Genomic DNA, 21,911 nt, shown 5'->3' with positions numbered 1-21,911 from the left:
TCGGCATGGACAAGTTGGACCGAAGGGTCCGTTTCTTTTCTATATATCTCTATGACTCTAAGTAGGCAAAGGGTTTCCATTTCTTTTCATCTCTTTTTTATAAAGCCCTTTACTGCCTAAATGCCTAATTGCAAATATAAATGGGAAAGAAGTGAGTGCTGTGGAGGTTGGGCTTTCACATCAGTGACAAGTAAAAACCTATGTTTAAACTATTGCTGCGATAGAAAATATAAAATCTACGTGGAATTAGCAACACTGTAATAGCATGCAATTACAGTCTTTAAGGATGAGATGGGAAATTGAGGCTTTGCAAATAAGATCCTTGCCAAATGCAAGATATCATTCAGGAAGTACTTTTCAATCCACAGTAATAATGGGTATGAGAATTTTAAAATAATGCAAAGATAACTTCACCCATTTGGAAAACATAAAAATAGTTGAATAATGATGATAACCATTTCTATGTGAATATTAAAAAGTGTTCTGAAAAGCCATCATAGTTGATTTTTTTTTGCACTGTACTGTTAGAAACTTAGCCTCCTATCAATATTAATGATTAGGTTTATTTTATCTAAAGTCAACATGCAGGATTTTCTGGGTGACAAGAGAGACAGCCCTGTTACAGACAACAGCATATCCATGATCCCTTTAAAGGAGTGGGCTGCCAGTTAAGTGGCTACAACTGGGCATACCCACCTATTAAAGACAATGGAAGGTCCCAAGAGCTGCCAGCCCAGTCTGATAGCTATCAGAACATCAGTGCCACCGAGAACAGTGATTATAATTCTGCCAGTGTATTGTGGGTAAAAGAAAAAAAAAATCTCCAAAAATACAGGCCTGGGTGCTGGCAGGGAGGCCCTTTGCTGGAAATTGTTGGAGCCTCAGAAGTTACTTTCCATGAGTGCAGCACCCTCTTTGTTTCATGAAACTCTCTCTCCTGGACTGTCCCTTCCATTTAGGGGGCAGTCTTCTCTCCTGGCTGGTGGGAGAGATTGGGGCTGGATTCACTGTTAAAAAATGCTGATGATTTTGTTTAAATGGTCCTTTAATTAATTAAACAGCCTGCACATCACTTTAGGGCAGGCAACTTACCCACTTCAGATTATATTGTTGGCAAAATGCCCTGACAGTGGGCAACAGGGATCTGAACCAACAGAGCTCCATGATTTTACTTGCTGTCAACCTCCTCCCCTCTATTTCCTGGGTGCCTGTAAAATTCCAGGTTACCCTCCAAATCACTTACCGGGTCACTGTCAGCCTAGTTTAACAATGATTCTGATGTCCCAACTGTAATTCTTGCAACAAAACAAATCTCTGTGTAAATGTATTCATTATTGTTGACCCAGTGCCTGTCGCTGATTTCAGAGAAGGCAGAGTTCGAGTCAGCTGCAGAGTACAGACCTCCTATACCGAACAGCACTTTGAACTTACCGTTCCCTGCTCTGGATTTGAGGCATCCAGGAGCAGGGGAAATTGCTGGCAGACTGATCGGCAAATCAGATTAAAGAATCCTCAAAAGGGAGGAAAGCCAACAGCAAAATGGAGAGAAACTTAAGTACGAGCAGCAGTGGAGGTAGGACGAACTCGAAAGACTGCAGATAAGGTAAGGCAGTTTTTATTAAAATTACTTACCGGTGTTTTTCTCTTTCACAGAAGGAGCGGGAGCAGCGGAGGAAGTGACGGGGACCAGAGGGGTAGCCGGGAAGGTAAGCAGTGAGTATAAATACTCACCCTTCGACACCAACGGCCATTTTAAGTGCGAGCAGCAGCGGAGAAGGAGCGGGAGCAGCTGAGGAAGTGACGTGGACCAGAGGGGCAGCCGGGAAGGAATGCAGTGACCATATATATCAGCAAGGCGGCTAAACCCGAGACTCTACTACTGTAGTGTCTCCCACCCACCCTCCTCCTCTAACCTAGTTAATAAGTAGGAAGAGTGGGAGCGATGACCAGGGGACTGCCGGTAATATATCTGGGCAGTGGCTGAACCCGAGACACTACACGGGTTGTCTCTCTCACCTCCCACTCTGGTTTGTTAAGGTAAGGATTTTCTATTTATCAGTGAATGGTTAAAAATTTACTTCTTATGGTTTATCTATTAATTGGTTTTTGGAAAAAGACTATAGCAGAGAGGTATCAGAAAGTATTTTAACTCAAACCTATACAAAGCAATCAAGTAATTAACTAAGCAGAGATGGCTGGGCAGGTGATGTGCTGTAGCTGTATGATGTGGGAGCTGGCTGATCCCATTGTGAATGGCAGTGACCACATCTGCAGCAAGTGTTGGTTGCTGGAAGAACTCCGGATCAGAGTTGATGATCTGGAATCTGAGCTTCAAACACTGCAACACATCTGGGAGGGGGAGAGTTACCTGGATGCTTTTTTTTCAGGAGGCAGTCACACCTGGGAGAAAATGTAATTCACATTCAGTTAGTGATCAGGGACATCAGAGTGTGACTGTAAGTGAGGCAGGTAGGGGGAACCTGAGTTCAGGAGTGCACGAGCCTCAGCCCTTGACCTTGTCTAACAGGTATGAGATTCTTGCTCCCTATACAGATGAGGAAAAGGGCTCTGGACAGGATGAGCCAGTTGACCACAGCACCATGGTGCAGAAGGTCATTCAAGAGGGGGGAGCAAAAAGACAAGTAGTTGTTATAGGGGATTCTATAATTAGGGGGACAGATAGTATCCTATGCAAGCTGGATCGGGAGCGTCACATGGTGTGTTGCCTGCCTGGTGCCAGGGTGCGGGACATCTCTGACCGTCTTGAAAGGATATTGGAGCGGATATTGATCCAGTTGTTGCGGTCTACGTTGGGACTAACAACATAGGCAAAGCTAGGGTGGAGGACCTGTTTGGGGATTATCAAGCACTAGGAAAGAAATTGAAGTACAGGTCCTCAAGGGTCATAATCTCCGGATTACTGCCCGAGCCACGTGCCAATTGGCATAGGGATAAGAAAATTAGGGAAGTAAACACGTGGCTAAGGGATTGGTGTGGGAAAGAGGGATTCCATTTCATGGGGCATTGGCATCAGTTTTGGAACCAGGGGGGATCTGTACCGTTGAGACAGTCTCCACCTGAACCGATCTGGTACCAATGTTCTAGCGAAGAGGACGAAGAGGATAAATAGGGTGGTCAGTAGGACTTTAAATTCTGAGTTGGGGGGTGGGGGGAAGAAGAGGGAAAGTGAAAGCGACAGGGAGTATGGAGTTAAATGGAAAGATAAGCAGGAGATAGCATGTATGCAGGTGGATTTAACCTTGAGGCAGATTAGGAATGCAACAAAAAGGAAGGATAACTGAGGACATCTTATGACTTCCAACATCTCTAATGATAAGAATGTTAGCATTAAGGCACTTTACCTGAATGCTCGTAGTTCATCTACTTTGTTATGATTGCTAACGGCACAGATCATCATGAATGATTATGATGTGGTAGGCATCACAGACACATGGTTGCAGGGGGTTCAGGACTAACAGATAAGCATCCAAGGATTTACAACTTATTGAAAAGACAGGGAGGTGGGCAGAGGGGGCTGGGTGGCCTTGTTAGTTAAGAACAAAATTAAATCTATGGCACTGAATGACATAGGGTCGGATGATGTGGAGTCTGTGTGGGTGGAATTGAGGAACCACAAAGGCAAAAAAAACCATAATGGGAATTATGTACAGATCTCCTCATAGTGGTCAGGACCAGAGGCGCAACATAGAGAAATAGAGAAGGCATGTCAGAAAGGCAAGGTCACGGTGATCATGGGGGAATTCAATACGCAGGTGGACTGGGTAAATAATGTTGCCAGTGGATCCAAAGAAAGGGAATTCTTGGAATGCTTACAGGATGGCTTTTTAGAACAGCTTGTCATGGAGCCCACAAGGGAGCAGGCTATTTTGGACCTAGTGCTATGTAATGAACCAGACTTTATAAAAGATCTTAAAGTAAGGGAACACTTAGGAAGCAGCAATCATAATATGGTAGAGTTCAGTCTGCAGTTTGAAAGAGAGAAGGCAAAATCGGATGTAATGGTGTTACGGTTAAACAAAGGTAATTATGAGGGCATGAGAGAGGAACTGACGAAAATCAAATGGAAGCAGAGCCTAGCAGGGAAGACAGTAGAGCAAAAATGGCAGGAGTTTGTGGGTATAATTGAGGACACAGTACAGAGGTTCATCCCCAAGAAAAGAAAGATTATCCAGGGAGGGATTAGACAGCCATGGCTAACAAAGTTAAAAATCACACAACACCAGGTTATAGTCCAACAGGTTTAATTGAAAGCACAGTAACTTTCGAAGCGATGCTCCTTCATCTTCATCACCTGATGAAGGAGCGTCACTCCAAAAGCTAGTGTGCTTCCAATTAAACCTGTTGGACGAAAGCCTGGTGTTGTGTGATTTTTAACTTTGTACACCCCAGTCCAACACCAGCATCTCCGAATCATGGCTAACAAAGTCAGTCAGGAAATGTATCAATGAAAAAGAGAGATCCTATAAGGTGGCCAAGAGCACTGGGAAAGCCGAAGATTGGGAAGGCTACAAAAACAAACAGAGGATAACAGAGAGAAATATGGAAGGAGAGGATCAAATATGAAGGTAGGCTAGCCAGTAATATTAGAAATGATAGTAAAAGTTTCTTTTAATACATAAGAAACAAACGACAGGCAAAAGTAGACATTGGGCCACTTCAAACTGATGCTGGAAGGCTAGTGATGGGAGATAAGGAAATAGCTGGAGCACTTAGTAAGTACTTTGCGTCAGTCTTCACAGTGGAAGACATGAACAATATCCCAACAATTAAGGGGAGTCAGGGGGCTGAGTTGAGTATGGTTGCCATTACAAAAGAGATAGTGCTAGAAAAGTTAAAAAGGTCTTAAAATTGACAAATCTCCTGGCCCCAATGGGCTACATCCTAGAGTTCTGAGGGAGGTGGCTGAGGAAATAGTGGAGGCATTGGTTGAGATCTTTCAAAAGTCATTGGAGTCAGGGAATGTCCCGGATAATTGAGAGACCGCTGTTGTAACCCCATTGTTCAAGAAAGGATCAAGACAAAAGATGGAAAATTATAGGCCAATTAGCCTAACCTCTGTTGTTGGTAAAATTCTAGAATCCATCGTTAAGGATGAGGTTTCTAAATTCTTGGAAGAGCAGGGTCAGATTAGAACAAGTCAAGATGGATTTAGTAAGGGGAGGTCGTGCCTGACAAACCTGTTGGAATTCTTTGAAGTGACAAGTAGGTTAGACCAGGGAAACCCAGAGGATGTGGTCTATCTAGACTCCCAAAAGGCCTTTGATAAGGTGCCACACGGGAGGTTGCTGAGTAAGGTGAGGGCCCATGGTGTTCGAGGTGAGCTACTGGCATGGATTGAGGATTGGTTGTCTGACAGAAGGCAGAGAGTTGGGATAAGAGGTTCTTTTTCGGAATGGCAGCTGGTGACAAGCGATTTCCCACAGGGTTCAGTGTTGGGGCCGCAGCTGTTCACACTATATATTAACGATCTGGATGAAGGGACTGGGGGCATTCTAGTGAAGTTTGCCAATGATACGAAGATAGGTGGACAGGCAGGTAGTACTGAGGAAGTAGGGAGGCTGCAGAAGGATCTTGACAGTTTGGGAGAGTGGTCCAGGAAATGGCTGATGAAGTTCAATGTGAGCAAATGGGAGGTCATGCACTTTGGAAAAAAGAATACAAGCATGGACTACTTTCTAAATGGTGAGAAAATTCATAAAGCCAAAGTACAAAGGGATCTGAGAGTGCTAGTCAAGGGTTCTCTAAAGGTAAACATGCAGTTTGAATCTGTGATTAAGAAAGCGAATGCAATGTTGTCATTTATCTCAAGAGGGTTGGAATAGAAAAGCAGCGATGTGCTACTGAGACTTTATAAAGCTCTTGTTAGGCCCCATTTGGAGTACTGTGTCCAGTTTTGGGCCCCACACCTCAGGGGGGACATACTGGCACTGGAGTGTGTCCAGTGGAGATTCACACGGATGATCGCTGGAATGGTAGGTCTAACATACGAGGAACGGCTGAGGATCCTGGGATTGTACTCATTGGGAGTTTAGAAGGTTAAGGGGAGATCTAATAGAAACTTACAAGATAATACATGGCTTGGAAAGGGTGGATGCTAAGAAATTGTTTCTGTTAGGCGGGGAGACTCGGACCAGTGGGCACAGCCTTAAAATTAGAGGGGGTCAATTCAGAACAGAAATGCAGAGACATTTCTTCAGCCAGAGAGTGGTGGGCCTGTGGAATTCATTGCCGCAGAGTGCAGGATGCTAAATGTCTTCAAGGCAGAGATTGATAATTCCTTGTGACATCAAGAATTTAAGGGCTACGGGGAGAATGGGGGTAAGTGGACTTGAAATGCCCATCAGCCATGATTAAATAGCGGAGTGGACTCGATGGGCTGAATGGCCTTACTTCCACTCCTATGTCTTATGGTGTTATGGTCTAACTTAAATCTCATATAGATCATCATACACGAAACAAAATAGATTGTTGAGACATATTCACATTTTTCTTCTTATCCCATGTGTATGAGAACACAACTCTAGACAACTGAACAGTACAGGCCTTTTGGCCCTCGATGTAGTGCCAAACCTTTTATCCTATTCTAAGATCAGACTATCCCACATATTCTCCATTTCACTATCTTCCACGTGCCCATCCAAGAGTTGCTTAAATGTCCCTAATATATCTGACCCTACATGCTGGCAGTGCATTCCATGGACCCACTACTCTATGAAAAGAACTGACCTCTGACATTAGATTCCCTACAGTGTGGAAACAGGCCCTTCGGCCCAACAAGTCCACACCGACCCGCAACCCACCCAGACCCATTCTCCTACATTTACCCCTTTACCTAACACTACGGACAATTTAGTGTGGCCAATTCACCTAACCTGCACATTTTTGGACTGTGGGAGGAAACTGGAGCACCCGGAGGAAACCCACACAGACACGGGGAGAATGTGCAAACTCCACACAGAGATTCGCCTGAGGCAGGAATAGAACCTGGGTCCCTGGCGCTGTGAGGCAGCAGTGCTAACCGTGCTGCCCAACCTCTCCCCTAAACCTTCCTCCAATCACTTTAAAATTATGCCCCCTTGTGATAGCCATTTCCTCCTGGGAGAAAGTCTCTGACTATTCACCCTATCCATACCTCTCATCATCTTGTACACCCCTAACAAGTCACCTCTCATCCTTCTTCGCTTCAATGAGAAATGCCCTAGCTCTCGCAACCTCTCTTCATAAGACACACCCTCCAGTCCAGACAGCATCCTGGTAAATCTCCTCTGCACCCTCTCTAAAGCTACCACATCCTTCTTGCAAATGAAGCAACCAGAACTGAACACAATATTAAGAGTGTCGTCTAACCAGGGCTCTATAAAAGCTGTAGCACAACCTTGCAGCTCTTAAACTCAATCCCCCTGCTAATGAAAGCCAACACACCATACAGCTTCTTAACAACCCTATCTAACTTGGGTGGCAACGTTTCGGGATCTATGGATATGGACCTTAAGATCCCTCTGTACCTCCACAATGCCAAGAATCCTGCTTTTAACGCTGTCTTCTGCAATCAAATTCAACCTTCCAAAGTGAATCACTTGATATTTTTCTCGGTTGAACTCCATCCGCACTTCTCAGCTCAGCTCTGTATCCTGTCAATGTTCCATTGCAACCTACAACAACCCTCCACAATATCCACAACTCCACCAACCTTCATGTCATTGACAAACTTACTAACTCATCCTTCCACTTCCTCATCCAAGTCATTTCTGAAAATCACAAAGACCAAAGGTCCCAGAACAGATCTCTGCAGAACATCACTCATCACCAAGCTCCAGGGTGAATATTTTCCATCGACTATCACCCTCTGTCTCTCATGGGCCAGCCAGTTCTGTATCCAGACAGCCAAATTCCCCTGTATCCCATGCCTCCTTACTTTCTAAGAGCCTACCATGAGGAACCTAACCAAACGCCTTGTTAAAATCCATGTACACCATCATCCACTGATCTACCTTCAAATGTGTTTTGTCACATCCTCAAAGAATTCAATAAGGCTTGTGAACCATGACCTGCCCCTCACAAAGCCATGCTGACTACCTTTAATCAAACTATGGTTTTTCAAGTATTCATCAATCCTTTCTCTCAGAATCCTCTCCAATAATTTATCCACCACAGACGTAAGACGTAAGGTCTATAATTCCAAGGATGATTCCTAGTCCCTTTCATGAACAAGGGAATAACATTAGTCATATATACCAACAAAAGCTGCGAGTTTTAATGCTTTCTTCCAAGACAATGTGACTCCATAATTTAAAGATTAGACTTTCAGAGCCAGAATAGTTGATCAGCAGTAATTATGACTTAGAACAACAATAAAATCATGCTTTTTTTTCCAAATAAACAAAACCTAATTTTTTCATTGGTTCATACATTGTGCTGTTTGCATCTGAGTAGACTACAATAGCGCAGCCTGCGGAGAAACACACTATAACTGACACCAACCTCAGAACTTCTGGGTTTGACTGTGCATGGTAGGATATAATTATCGCTTTGAGTACTGGCTCCAATTTCTCAAGAAGGATGTGCAGGTATTGGAGGGGATCCACAGGAGCTTTACAAGAATGACCCTGGGAATGAAGGGCCAGTCATATGAGGAGTGATTATGGACTCTGGAACTGTACTCGATGGAGTCTAGAAGAATGCAGGGGAATCTGATCAAAACCTCAGAATACTGAAAGATCTGGATAGAGTGGACATAGAGATAATGTTTCTGCTAGTAGAAGAGGGTAGGAGCTGAGGGCACAGCCTCAGAGTGAAGGGATGGCCCTTTAGAACTGAGAGAAGGAAGAATTTCTTTAGCCAGAGGGTGGCGAATGTGGAGATCTCATTCCTGCAGAAAGTTGTGGAGGCCAAGTCATTGAGTCTATTTAAGACAGATGGATAAGTTCTTGATTAATAAGGGAATCAATAGTAAAAGGGTGAAGGGCAGGAGATTGGGATTGAGAAACATATCAGCCAAGATCAAATGGTGAAACACACTCGGTGGGCTGGATGTCCTAATTCTGCTCCTACATCTTATGGTCTACATAGTAGGACCAGTGAAGTTAGCAGCCTGTTGCAAATTCCAAGCTTCTGTCACTAACTAAAGGATCAAAGAAAATATACAATAAACTGCAGCTCGTTTAAAAAAAAATGAGAATGACAAACATGATTACTTTTTGAGGTATAAATATGAATATGCTCCTCACTATATAGTTTCACTAACTCTTACCTATGATGTCTTCATAGGCATTCTCTTCTGCTAAAGTGCTTTTTGAACTGAATCTGCTGTGAACCTCCAGAGGAGAGGTGGATGTACCATTTTCAGTAGGAGAGGGAGAGTGGGATGACTGAAGACTTACTGCATCTTCAAATTCAAAGGATTTCCTGAAAACCAAAACAGAAAAAAAGTTATTTTTTCAATCAAGCTAACAGATTTGTAATTAGATATCTTTTGAAAATGTGTAGTTCTTAGATTAATTTATTCAAATTAAAATGTGAATCTTCATGTCAATCGAACAGATCTCTTCCATCGTTTACTTTCTAATTGAATACCTGTTAGGTTATTATAGTTTAACGATTTCTCTCCACCAATCATTTATTCTGCAAACATCAATACAAAAGACTGCCAAAAGCCGAATGACTATTTCAAAAAAAATTGAAAACATAAAATTGGTCTGAGAGAGAAAGATCTGGGATATAAAAGGATGGTTCTATAATACAACCAGAGTAAGGTCCGCATTCATGAGAAATATTGGTTAGAAAATCAAGACAATTTTTCATCTGTACCATTGCGAAAGTGGCTCATTGCCTACTGAGGATATGAGATCACAGTATCAATTCGAATTATCGTGAAACATCAATGGAACAGGATTTCTCATCATTTATATTACAGTTGTGCCCAACATCCATTACTTCCAGGGCAAAAGTGCATTTGTGTGTTCAAGAGTTCGATAGAACGAACAAGTGAGTGATTTAGACAGAGTAATTTAGAGAGAGACAGATCGCGAGTGAGTGGAATGAGTAAGTGAATGAGTGAGGGAGGGAGGGACGGACATACAGACAGAGGGAGGGAGTTGTCACAGGCCTTATCCAATAATGCTAACTTCACGCCATTTCTCTAGTACTAGTAAATATCAGAAAAGAGAAATTAAGCTCTGAAGTGTCAGCTTCCTGGATACTAGAGTTCCAGAATGACATCCACATTTCGCACACACTTCTGACACAAAATGTGCATTTAGTGTGCATGACATTATCTTGGTAAACCGTTGCAGACATGCATTTGTGTTCATCAACAATATATTTGTGTTCATCGACAATATATTAGTGTTACCATTTTGATGTTCACAACTGCAGCCAATGTTCTCTCAACTTGCATAGCTAAACTCATGTCAGTTTATGGATCCACATCCTATCACTAGCACTACTTAAGTATGAGGCTCAGGAGTGAGAAGGCAGAAGAATAGGGTTGAGAAACATATCAGCCATGATTGAATGGCAGACTTGATAGACTGAATGGCCTGATTCTGCTCCTACATCTTAAGATTTTAAAAAGATAATCAACTAGTTAAAAGTAATTGCTACATTTCTACACATTTTTGGTGTTTTCCATAACTGTTTCAAATTGTAAATGCCTGAAGTTGCTGTGAAAAGTACTTTTTACTGACTGCAAAGTTCTGCACAAGCCAGTTGGTTCCAGTCAGAGTTGCAGTTTAGGAATTAAGCATAACTAGGAGAATAACCAGAGCTTACACAGAGGAGGACAAGCTGCTAGAAGGTAGAGGAGAAGGGAAAGAAAAAAGCAAGAATAGTTTGAAATGTCTGCACATTATTAAGGAGGTATCTAATGAAATCTGACAACAACTACAGCCACATTGCCAGTGGCTTTGAAGGCAAGTGTAGCCATTGTTGTTTATGCATTTGGCTGCTACTAGGATTATCCTGGAGATATTTGCAACAATTCACACAGTTTCTCCTATTGCATGGAGGAGGTTACTGCAGCTCTCTACTTAAAGAAAGCTAACTTCATTTCTTTGGGAGGGTCAGTTCTCTGGCAGCACTTGAACATTTGGTAGAATCTGATTGTACCGTGACGGTCACTAAGATAGCAAATACTGGACTCTGCATCATGGTTGAGTCCACATATACACTGATGGAGATGGTTATCATTTCCACCTTGGAAGAGAATGGGATCTAGGCTCTACACAAGACTTGGTGCTAAGTTGATACTGGAATCCTCCATGCCTCTTGACTATAAATACAAGGTTTTTGACAAGGTTCACAACATATCAAACATTTTGCTATGTACACCCATCAGCTTATTTCTACAGCCTAACCTACAGAAATGTTCATCCGAAGCAGACCTCAGGAATGATCTGTCCAGGAACTGGCATCTGTGTTGCCCTTGCCTTTTTCCCTGGCTGCTACATATCCATACCCTGTGTTTCATGACATGTAGATCCCAGCTCAATCCTATCATCCAAGATGTGTCAGTATCTAGGCTGGTGGTGTGGGTGAAAGACTGCATTGGTCACCATCAGCTTCTTGGCTTTCCTCCTTGCCTGGCCTGGCTCCACTCTTTGGGTAAGAAAGGAAAACTAAGGCTGCGGTGAGGGGGAGAGGAAAATTAAGACAGCTTTTAAATCAGGAGAGATTTAGGGATTAAGAAGAAGTGAAATGTGAAAGAATTAGGTATGAAGACTGCCATCTTCAACAGGCACAACTATTTTGCTGAACAGTCTCAGCCAAGTGTTTCCAATAAAGGTGGCACTATTTCCTCTATGTAGAATAGAACATTCTTGCCCTCCAGTTATGTCATGCTGTCTCATGGTAGTGCACCTCCTCCCACAAAGAAGGGGGAAATGTGTCAGTGGGTGTCATAAGGCTGGCATTATGTGCAAGATGTGAGACATAGATTGAATTATTGCAGTGAACTATTCTTGCAACTGCACCAAGTAGATGAGGTTAAGGTGCAGCATACAATGTTAAATAGGACTTGTGATTGATAGAGGTTGTTGGTGAGTGTTGGGAGTGTGAATTAATCAATGGCTGAGGCTGGTGGTACCTGGGTAGGATATAGCACTCATTGACCTCGAGAACACCTGTCAGGTTATTAAAATGCTTGTGATACTGCTTCCAGATCTCTGGGACAGCATTCCTGGCATAACCTCCATGCATCCGTTGCCTTCTCATCATGTGCCTGAAAGTTATGACATGTCTCCCAGCTGGGCAGCATTGGAAAACCTTGGTATATTGGTCAGCCATTGTTCTTTATTACCCAGCATTATTCAAAATGACTTCAGCAACTCCAGCAGCCACAATGCACCTTTCAATACCTTGCAATGCAGAGATATAGGGTAGCTTTAAATGGTACTATTAAGTAATAAATAACCTTAGGTCCTCTGTAATAGGTGCAGCCAATAAACAGAATGGTTAGTGTTACTGCACACAGCAGAGGGTGACATGTTGTCTGTATTATATTGAATGAGTGTGGGGCAATCACACATCATAAGCCCTACACCCATATTTGATTATTTCCAAATCCAGCTTATCCAGTATCTACGTTTAATACATTTTTCAAGCCAGCTTGATATACATCTTCAGCTTTGGAAAAGGAACAGATTAAAATTTAATATCTTAGTAAAGAAACATATTATAGTGTTATAAAATGTTAGCTGTTGATTAATAAAAAATAAGGTTCAAAGCCACTGCTCCATACAAACATACGATTTTGGAGCAGGAGGCTGCCATTCAACCCTTGCCACTACTCCTTCAACAAGGGGATGGCTGATCTGATTGCAACCTCAATTTTGTATTGACTATCCTGGATAACCTTTCACCCCTTGCTTAACAAGAATCTACCTTTTGCCTTAAAAATACTCAGATTCTGCTTCCACTACCTTTTCAGGAAGAGTTCCAAAGACTCATGACCCTCAGAGGAAAATCATTTTATCTCTGCTTTAAATGGATGATTCTGATTTTTGAACAACTCAGTTCTATTCTTCCATAGCAGGAAGCATCTTCTCCACATCTACCCTATCTAAACTCCCTCAGGATCTTGTTTGTTTCAATTAATTTGCCTGTTACTCTTCTAAACTCCAGAGATACAAGGCTAGCCCATCTCAACTTTCCTCAAAGACAAAATATAAGACAATATCCAAGGGAATCATTTCTAAACTGCTTCTATTTGTATCCTTACTTAAATAAAAGGTGGTCAATACTGTATACATGACTTCAGATACAATCTCACCAGTGTCCTGTATAACTGCAGCATGACCTCTCTATTTTTGTATTTAATTCCCCTTCCAATAAATGACTGCCTTCTATTACTTTTCCTGAACATTTGCTGTAATTGTATACCAACCTCTTGCAATTCATATACAGAACAAAAAAACTCTCTGATTATCAAAGCTATGTAATCTCTCACCAGTTGTATTTATTTGTTATTCTTCCTGCCAAAGTAGGTAATTCACATTTCCCACATTTTATCCACTCATTTAACCGCTCTTATTTTTTGTAGCCACATGTTCTCTTTACAACTTACTTGGTAGAAGATGATTCCATGGTAATAACTTGGTCAAAATGGAAGCAGAGAGACTCAGCAACTGCAGGCAGATTTGTCAGAGGCAGTCGATAAACTAGATTAAAGGATGGGGGTGTCTGCCAACACTGGTTCTGGCATTCTTGTGTCTGGCTGTCCCCATGGATAGGTTGGTAGTGACCATGGAGATAGAGGTCCTGCAACGTCTACCGGATACGCTGACAGACCTTTCCTTTCAGGAGTACAACCTATTGTCCTGTTCGCATACAGGTACAATAAATAATTCAGAAGGCAAATGGAATACTGGACTTTATTGCTCGGAGTTCAATAATGGGGAAGCCTTGTTACAACTCTTGATACCAGGATGCTGGTAAGCTGTGTACAGCTTTCGTCACTATTTTCAAGGAAGGATCCACTGACATTGGAGGCAGTTCAGGAGAGATTCACTCAGCTGAATCCTGGGATGAACTGACCTCTTAAATAGTCTTGTATCATGGTACTAAAATGTCTCAAAGGAATAAAATCATATGGACCTGTTCATGAAGGCTCAGTTGGATTCTCTGCAAGGGTCACCCTGCCCCTAACCTCACTACAGCCTTGGTTGATGCATGGATAAAAGGGCTTAATTCCAGTTGTGACGTGATGAGTCAATCAAGGCCACATTTGACCAAGTGTGGCATCAAGCAACCCTAGTAAAACTTGAGCAAACAGAATTAGGGAAAAACATCTCTGTTGGACAGAGTCATAGTTGGCATAAACAAAGATGTGTTGTGGTTGCCAGAATACTCCCTACCTCCAATAATAAATAACACCACCATTCAGGATAAAGCAGCTTGGTTGACTGTTTGTGATTGTGATGCCAATCTGTCTCTCCATCACTGATGTTCAATACAGCAGTGTGTATCATTTACAAAGATGCACTGTAGAAATTCACCAAAGCTCCTTAGCCTATGAAACCCATGGCCACTACCTTCTCGAAGGACAAAGACAGCAAATCATAGGAATATGACCACCTGCCATGCCCATCCAAACTACTCAACATCCTGACTTGGAAACCTGTTGCTGTTCCTGCAGCGTCACTAGATCAAACTCCTGCAGCTCCATCTCTAACAGCATTGTGGTTCTGCCTACAGCACACAGACAGCAGCAGTTCAAGAAGGCAGCTCAAAATCACCTTCTAAAGGACAATTAGGGATGGGCACTAAATACAAGCTAGCCAGAAATACCCACAGTCTTGAATGAATGGATCCATTGTGGACATCATTTTCAAATGTTTTAAAATCAGCCAACTTAATCTTGAGCATACAAAAGTTGTAAGTTTCTAAACAGGAAAAGAAATAATAACACAATACACGCAAACAGTGACTGGAAATGAAAAGTGAGCCCAAGGAAAGATAAAAGTTAAGGGATACACGGATCCATCTCTGCATCACTCGTTAAGAGTAAAGAATGAAGGGTTAATAGTTGAGCAGTTAATTTTTGACATTCTTAGCTTTACAGGTTAGTTGAAATAGTTTTACCCGGTTCATTCTGATTGGAAGCAAATGAACAAACCAGCACTCACAGCAATAAAACCTTTACCTAATAGGTGGTTCTTCAACTGTGACATTCACAGCATTCTAGTGCTTGAACAAAAGCTCATACACGAGTACCTTAGGTCACAAGCTCACATTAACACCTCAGCTCACTTGTACACAAAGCAGGGCTGAACTTGTTTTTAAACCTTGCAAGGGCAAAACATAAATGTCTCTCAGGCAGACTGCTACCTTTTCCACCACCAATACTCCCAAGCCATTACAGTTTAGTTTGTAATGCATTTCCCCCTTTGAAGCATCCTTAACACTTCTAGATGTGACATTTCAAGGCTCCCCTATGGACATCCACTGAACTTAATCTGTAGTGATCTTTCAGCTGTAACTCCTCCTATTAAAAAAATCATGTAGGAATTAAAGGTTCGCTGTTTCAATGGGTGATCCAAACTCGTGACAAACAGGACTGACCCAGCTGAGCAAAGCTCAGCCCAAGGACTGATGCCTCATAGTAACCAACAGGCCCACACGAAATTACCAGACTGGTTGGTTTTGGCTTCCACAAATGGCCAGCCCTCTGGACTGAAATCAGATGAGCTACTTGAATGACTGTGGCATTACCCCCAATGGATCACAGTCCTCCTTTCCCCTACCAAGAACTACTCCCCCTTATCTTTCACATGTGGCCATTTGTTTGAAGTCCATTCACTGTATTTGCCAAAAGTCACTGGCAAAACCTAAAGGATTGAATTTGTAATATAGTGCTGTACAGTAACTGACTCTTCAGTTCTTTCCACTGTGACAAACTGCTTGCCACTCCCTCTGCATTAAAATGTAATGCAAGTTACAAAGGCTGGCAGCCTGAAAGTCATTGTTGAAGCGCCGAGTGTGTTAAGAAAACAAGCTTACAACCACATGATGAATCTGTGCAGGTTCATGTGTCACTACATGTAAAACAACCCAACATGCAAGTCCTAAGTGTTTCTGAATTCCAAAGTAGATTGTTCAATCCTGAAGCACATACTTGAAGTGTGAGAATTGGCCCAAGAGCAAGCATGATGTTGTGCTGAAGCTGATGGTTTGCTGAATATAGCTTACATGGATGAAGAATGGAAGAGGGAGGTGTTTTTGGAGCATGCAAATATATTGCGTTGAAGATGGCTGGACAATGGTTAGGACAGGAAGTTGGCGAACTGGTACCCAACCTAACTTACTTTTAGGGAATTTTGTCTAGTTTCTTGGGGATGAAAAGCAGAATTGGAAGTGGCAAATAAATAAGGTGGTAACATGGAAATAAGGTAGCTGTCACTCAATAATTAGAATCTGAAGTCACAATTCAAAGTTTAAGGGGAAAGGTTGCAAACATTTTTTTAATGTTGAAGTTTAACTTGTTCATCGTCTGTACTTTCTCAACTTTCATAGAATCAAAGAATCTTTACAGTGTGGAAACAGGCCATTTGGCCCAATAAGTCCACACCGACCCTCTGAAGAATATCCCACCGAGACCCATTCCCCTACCTTATTACTCTACATTTTCCTTAACTGATGCACCTAGCCTACACATCCCTGAATACTATGGGCAAGTTTAGCATGGCCAATTCACCTAACCTGCACATCTTTGGATCATGGGAGGAAAAGCACGCAGACACGAGGAGAATGTGCAAACTCATAAATCTCATCTCCATCTCAAATTTAAAACATTTGGGGTAAGTTTTATAGCGATAGCAAGGGTTTTGGTCATTGGTTGAAGAGATTGTGAGAGAGCCGCACTGCCTTCTTTGGGGAAGGTTTGCTGAGTTATAAATAAATCAGGACAATTGACACATCTTCAGTAGGCCTTCCACAGAATCAACCCAGATGTGACAAGTCTCACCTACTGAGAGCTGGCAAGCTGCACCAACTGGAGGTGCCAGATCGGAGAGCAACATCGGCCAGAGATAAGTGAGGGTGGGAGAGGTTTTGTGCTGTTGGGTTAAGCACCTACTCAAGGATTCAGCTCGCACCAGGCTTCCCCTTCCCAATGCAAGACCCCTCAATCAGGCACTGAGCACTTTTTTCCACTTAGTAAACTATATATGCGTCCCTTTGCAGATACGTGGTACCCTCCTCACAGCTTATTTTCCTATCTTTTGCTGCACTGCTAGCAAATTTGGTGACAATACAGTCAGTCCCTTTCTCAAATCATTCATATATAAATTACAAGTTATTGGGGTCTCAACTCTGATCACTGGATGACCCACTAGTTACAGGTTGCTGTAAGTTAGCCGATCTTCTATCCATGCCATCAACAATACAAGTTCCAATCTTCTGCAATAATCTTTTATGTGACATCATAACAAATGCGTTTTGGAAATCCAAATGCCCTAAACTACTGGCTCTTCTTCATTCACCCTGCTTGTTACATCATCAAAAAACTCTAATAAATTTGTTGAGCACGTTTCCTTTCACAGAACCACGAATTATGACTGTATTATAATTTCCTAAAGATCATGCTACTGTCTCTTTTATAATGGATTCTAGCATTTGACCAATGACAATAACTTAAATTACCTGATCCACATAGCTTCCTGTTTTCTGTCCCCTTCCTTTCCTTTTACAGCGAGCTTACATTTGCAACTTTCCAATCTGCTCGGACCTTTCCAGAATCTAGCATTGGTTTGAAATGTTCAAATTTACAACTATTATCTTTGGCAGCCACTTCCTTTGAGATTTTAAGATGAGTACTATCAGCTGCAGGATATTTTTCATCTTTTACCCCATTAGTTTCAAGTGATTGTGATTGTTTTGAGCTCCTCTCTCACTTTTACCTCTTGGGTTTCTATTAATGGCTGTCTTTTGTGCTTTTTATGTGAAAATACAAAGTTCCTTTTCAAAGCCTCTGCCATTTCCTGGGTGATCCATCAATTCTTCATTTTCACCCTCAAATGGATCAATGCTCACCATTACTACTCTTTTTCTTTTGATATACATGTTAAAGCTTTATCTTTCATTATTTGTTATCAGAACTAAGGCATCAATAGTAATAGAGTATATCTAATTGAAAACTATACACTTAGTGAATCATCTCATTAAAGTGAGCTTGAAAATAAAAGAAGAAATAATATGTTTGAAGCAGCAATTGTTGAAACATTGTCTGGATTCAAACCTGAAGTAGGATTAAAAAAAAAGGAATATTTAAAACAAGAAAAAATTTCAAAAATCTAGAAGTAAGCAGAATCAAGCAGAAGTATGCAAAATCAATGCTTCACAGAAAATGGAAAAGTATCTAGTATGTTTATCATTAAAAGCCAATTGACGTGTTGTAACATTGATCGTAATGATGCAAGATTTAAATAGCAAGCATCAGACAGGACGATAGGACAATCAAACAGGTTTCAAACGAAGATGGGGTCATCAAAATTGTTAATTCAATTTAATTCAGTCTCTATTCAAAGTCAGACGTACCTACAGTGTAAATATTGGTGGCAAGAATATAACAAACTCAACAGGTTGAATTAGAAGAAACCATATAAAATATCAAAGATCAAGAAAAATCTAAATGTTTAGAATATAGATCAAGTATGAAGATGAAAAAGACAACAACAATAGATGGAACAAGTGAGAATACTGAAGCTGTGTCACATTGGGCATATATTTGGCTACTTTGGACAAGTGACAAGAAGATTTGTGCAAAGTCCAAGCATATGGGATTGGGGCAATATACTGGCATGGATTAAGAATTGTTTAGCTGAAAGGAATCAAAGAGTAGGAATAAATGTGCCTTTATAGAGTGAAATGCTTTGAAAAAAATAGGGTACTGCAAGTATCAGAGCCTGGCAAATGTTATGTTGGCCTTCATTTCAAGAAGGTTTGAATACAGGAACAAAAACATCTTACTGCAGTTATACAGGGCTTTGGTAAGACCACATGGAGTACTTTTTTGCAGTTTTGATCTTTTATCTCAGAAAAGGTATTCTTCAACTATTTGGATGAGGGCATCAATGATAATATTTTCAAGCTTACCAATGACACAAAACTAGCTGACATTGAACACGATAAGAAGGTAAAGAGCCTTCAGGAGGATTTGGACAAGTTGAATGAGTGGACAAATGCATGGCAGAGGCAGCCTAAGTGGATTAGTGTGGTTATTCATTTCAGTAGGAAAGACATAATGGAGATTATTATTTCAATGGGGATAGATTTGTAATTTTTGATATAAAAAAAGGGACCTGCGTTTCCTTGTACAGCAGTCACTGAAAGGATGAAGGTGCAATAAAACAGCTAGGAAGACGAATGTTATGTTGGCCTTCATTCAAGAAGGTTTGAGTACAGGAAGAACATCTTACTGCAGTTATACAAGGCTTTGGTGAGACCACATGGAGTAATGTTGTTGCAGTTTTGATCTTTTATCTCAGAAAAGATATAGCTTCCATACAGTAAGTGCAGTGAAAGTTCACCAGATTGATATCTGGGATGGCAGGTTTGCAACATGGGGAGAGATTTGGTCAACTAGATCTGTATTCACTAGTGTTTAGAAGAATTAAAGGATTTCATTGAAATGCATCAATTCATGACGGGCTGGATAGACCAGAAGTAGGGACTGTGTTTTTTCTGGCCAGAACGGGGGCATCCACAACAAGGGGTTACAATCTCATGATCAGCCATTTCAGACTGAAATAAGGAAAAATCTGTTCATGCAGAAGGTGTTGAACCTGTGGTACTCAAATCGTTCAATTTCCAAACCATGAAAAGATGTGGAGGCTAGCACTTAATATCATGAAGAAAGAAATGCACAGGTTTCTAGACACTAAAGCTGTCAAGGGGCACAGGCAGGGAGGGAGCAAAGCTTTGAGATGGGGGATCAGCCACGATCATATTGAATGGCAGAGTGGGCTTGACAGGCCAAATGGCCTACTGCTGCTCCCATTTTCTATGTTTCATGTGATGCGTGTGATGCTGAAAGCAAGACAAGGATTGAGATGGCAGACAACAATTTAGTGAAGATGAAGGATGTATTAACAAGGGAACTCAAGTTTGTAACAAAGAATGCTATACTCTATTTTCGTGTTTGCCTCAGAACTCTAGACAAAAAATTCAAGACTTCTGGAAGAAAATAGAGGCCTTTGAAATACGAATGCGAAATATGTGCAAAATTCCAAACATAGACTAAAGGACAAATGGAAAGAAAGGCACTTGTGTGATGATACTATGGCTTTAAGAGGTGTATTTTGTCCTTTTTTTTTTTAAGTTGAGAGGTTGAGACAGAGGTGCTGAGCAAATTGCTTCAAGCCAATAAAGTAATTGTTTGTGAGGCCTTAGGCTTTTTTTTAAAAACAGGTTAGAACAACAGAAGCAGCCTGAATGGGTGGGGACAAGCACCCACAGAACCAGGATTTTTAGTTAATCTTTCAGTAGTTGCTGGGGTGTTGAAGTTGGTTGTTGAAGCTTTCTTTCCCCCCTTTCTGTTACAACCAAAAGCTGAGGGTTTCTGCCCGCTGCTAAAATTATATGTGAGACAATCTATTGTACTGACTTTGCCAAGGATGTGCTTATGGGATGTTACTATATTGGGACAGTTACTGAATGGGTTATTATTTTGATACGTATTTTGATGGAGTTACAATTAAACTGATTCTTTTGTTTGATTTGTATTTTAACTACAGCCTATGAACAAAGTATGTGTTTCTTCAAATTGCGTCTGGAACACAATGCCTGGCACCTGCCTTTAAAATAAGAAACCATTAGCATCTAGGCTATGTACTTAGCATGTTTTGAGGGGGTTTGGTCCAGTCTATAACACATGAAATTGCAAAAGCAAAAATAACTAATTAAAAAGTGACATCCAACAAATAAAATGGAGGTGTTTTGACCATTTGTTGAGTTCTAAATAGTGACACAGTGCACTGCTCGGTGGCAAAGCAGAGAACAGAAAGAGGGGGTGATCTATGTGTAGTTGGATGACATTAAAAATGGTGAAAATGAGCTGCTGGGACATGCGACAACAGCACAAGGTAGATAGCATAACGTACCTGACAACCTGGTAAGAGTGGCTGCAAGCAGAGACAGGGAAGAGTGTTTTTTTTATTGTCTTATTTCTTGCTAGTATTCTCTTACAATCCATCTTTTCTCTTTCTTTTTCTTAGTTATCTTTTGTTGGTTTCTAATCTTTTTTCTGTTTTACGGCTGACCACCAATGTTTGCAGCATTGTATCCTTTATACTTTCCAAGCAATGTTAATATCTGAATTGGATTTTTTATTCCTTTTCTTGGATTCCAGTCTTGATACAATTGTTACTAAATTAGTTTGTTTAAGTCAAACTTTGGTACTTTTATTTGTAAGTGAAAACTTGTGCTTTAAATGATCTATGTATGATCTTGCCTTTTAGAGATTCAACATGCAGTCCCAAGACCATCGAAATATACATTAACTACGAATCAATAATTGCCATCAAAAAAACATTTAAATCAAAAGGATTGAATTGACTGGAGCAATTCAGGAACCATATGCTAGTTTTCTTTGTAGACAAGGCAGCAGAATTTCTCCTTTGATTCCCAAATATACATTCGGCAAACTTTACTTAATTAAAAAAAAAGCCGGTTATTGTTTAACAATATATCTTTTCCATGAAGTGGAAACAATAAAGATCACTGGCTGAGATCAGCAATGCCCCAGATGTTTCAGGATTGTCAAAGATTATTAAGAATTCAACAAAGAAAGTAATACAGGAATTTCTGGAGGTAATCAGGAGGTCTGGAAACATCTGTGAAGAGAAACTAAGTGAATATTTCAAGTTGAATATGACTTCATAAGAAAATAAAATTCT

General features: G+C 41.1%; 1 protein-coding gene across 12 annotated transcripts in view; it reads right to left on the bottom strand.

Moving 5' to 3' along the window:
* The window catches only part of dennd2b (DENN domain containing 2B), a 462,540-nt gene that overhangs the window by 149,791 nt on the left and 290,838 nt on the right, over window positions 1–21,911 (bottom strand). For all 12 annotated transcript variants that reach the window (XM_072592318.1, XM_072592325.1, XM_072592315.1 and 9 more), the window contains one exon: window positions 9,272–9,426. In XM_072592318.1, coding sequence (XP_072448419.1) covers window positions 9,272–9,426 — 155 coding nt within the window. The remainder of the gene's footprint in view (window positions 1–9,271; window positions 9,427–21,911) is intronic.

Source organism: Chiloscyllium punctatum, chromosome 22 (genome assembly GCF_047496795.1).
Source record: "Chiloscyllium punctatum isolate Juve2018m chromosome 22, sChiPun1.3, whole genome shotgun sequence".
Lineage (NCBI taxonomy): Eukaryota > Metazoa > Chordata > Chondrichthyes > Orectolobiformes > Hemiscylliidae > Chiloscyllium > Chiloscyllium punctatum.
This window is presented reverse-complemented; position numbering and strand designations above follow the sequence as displayed.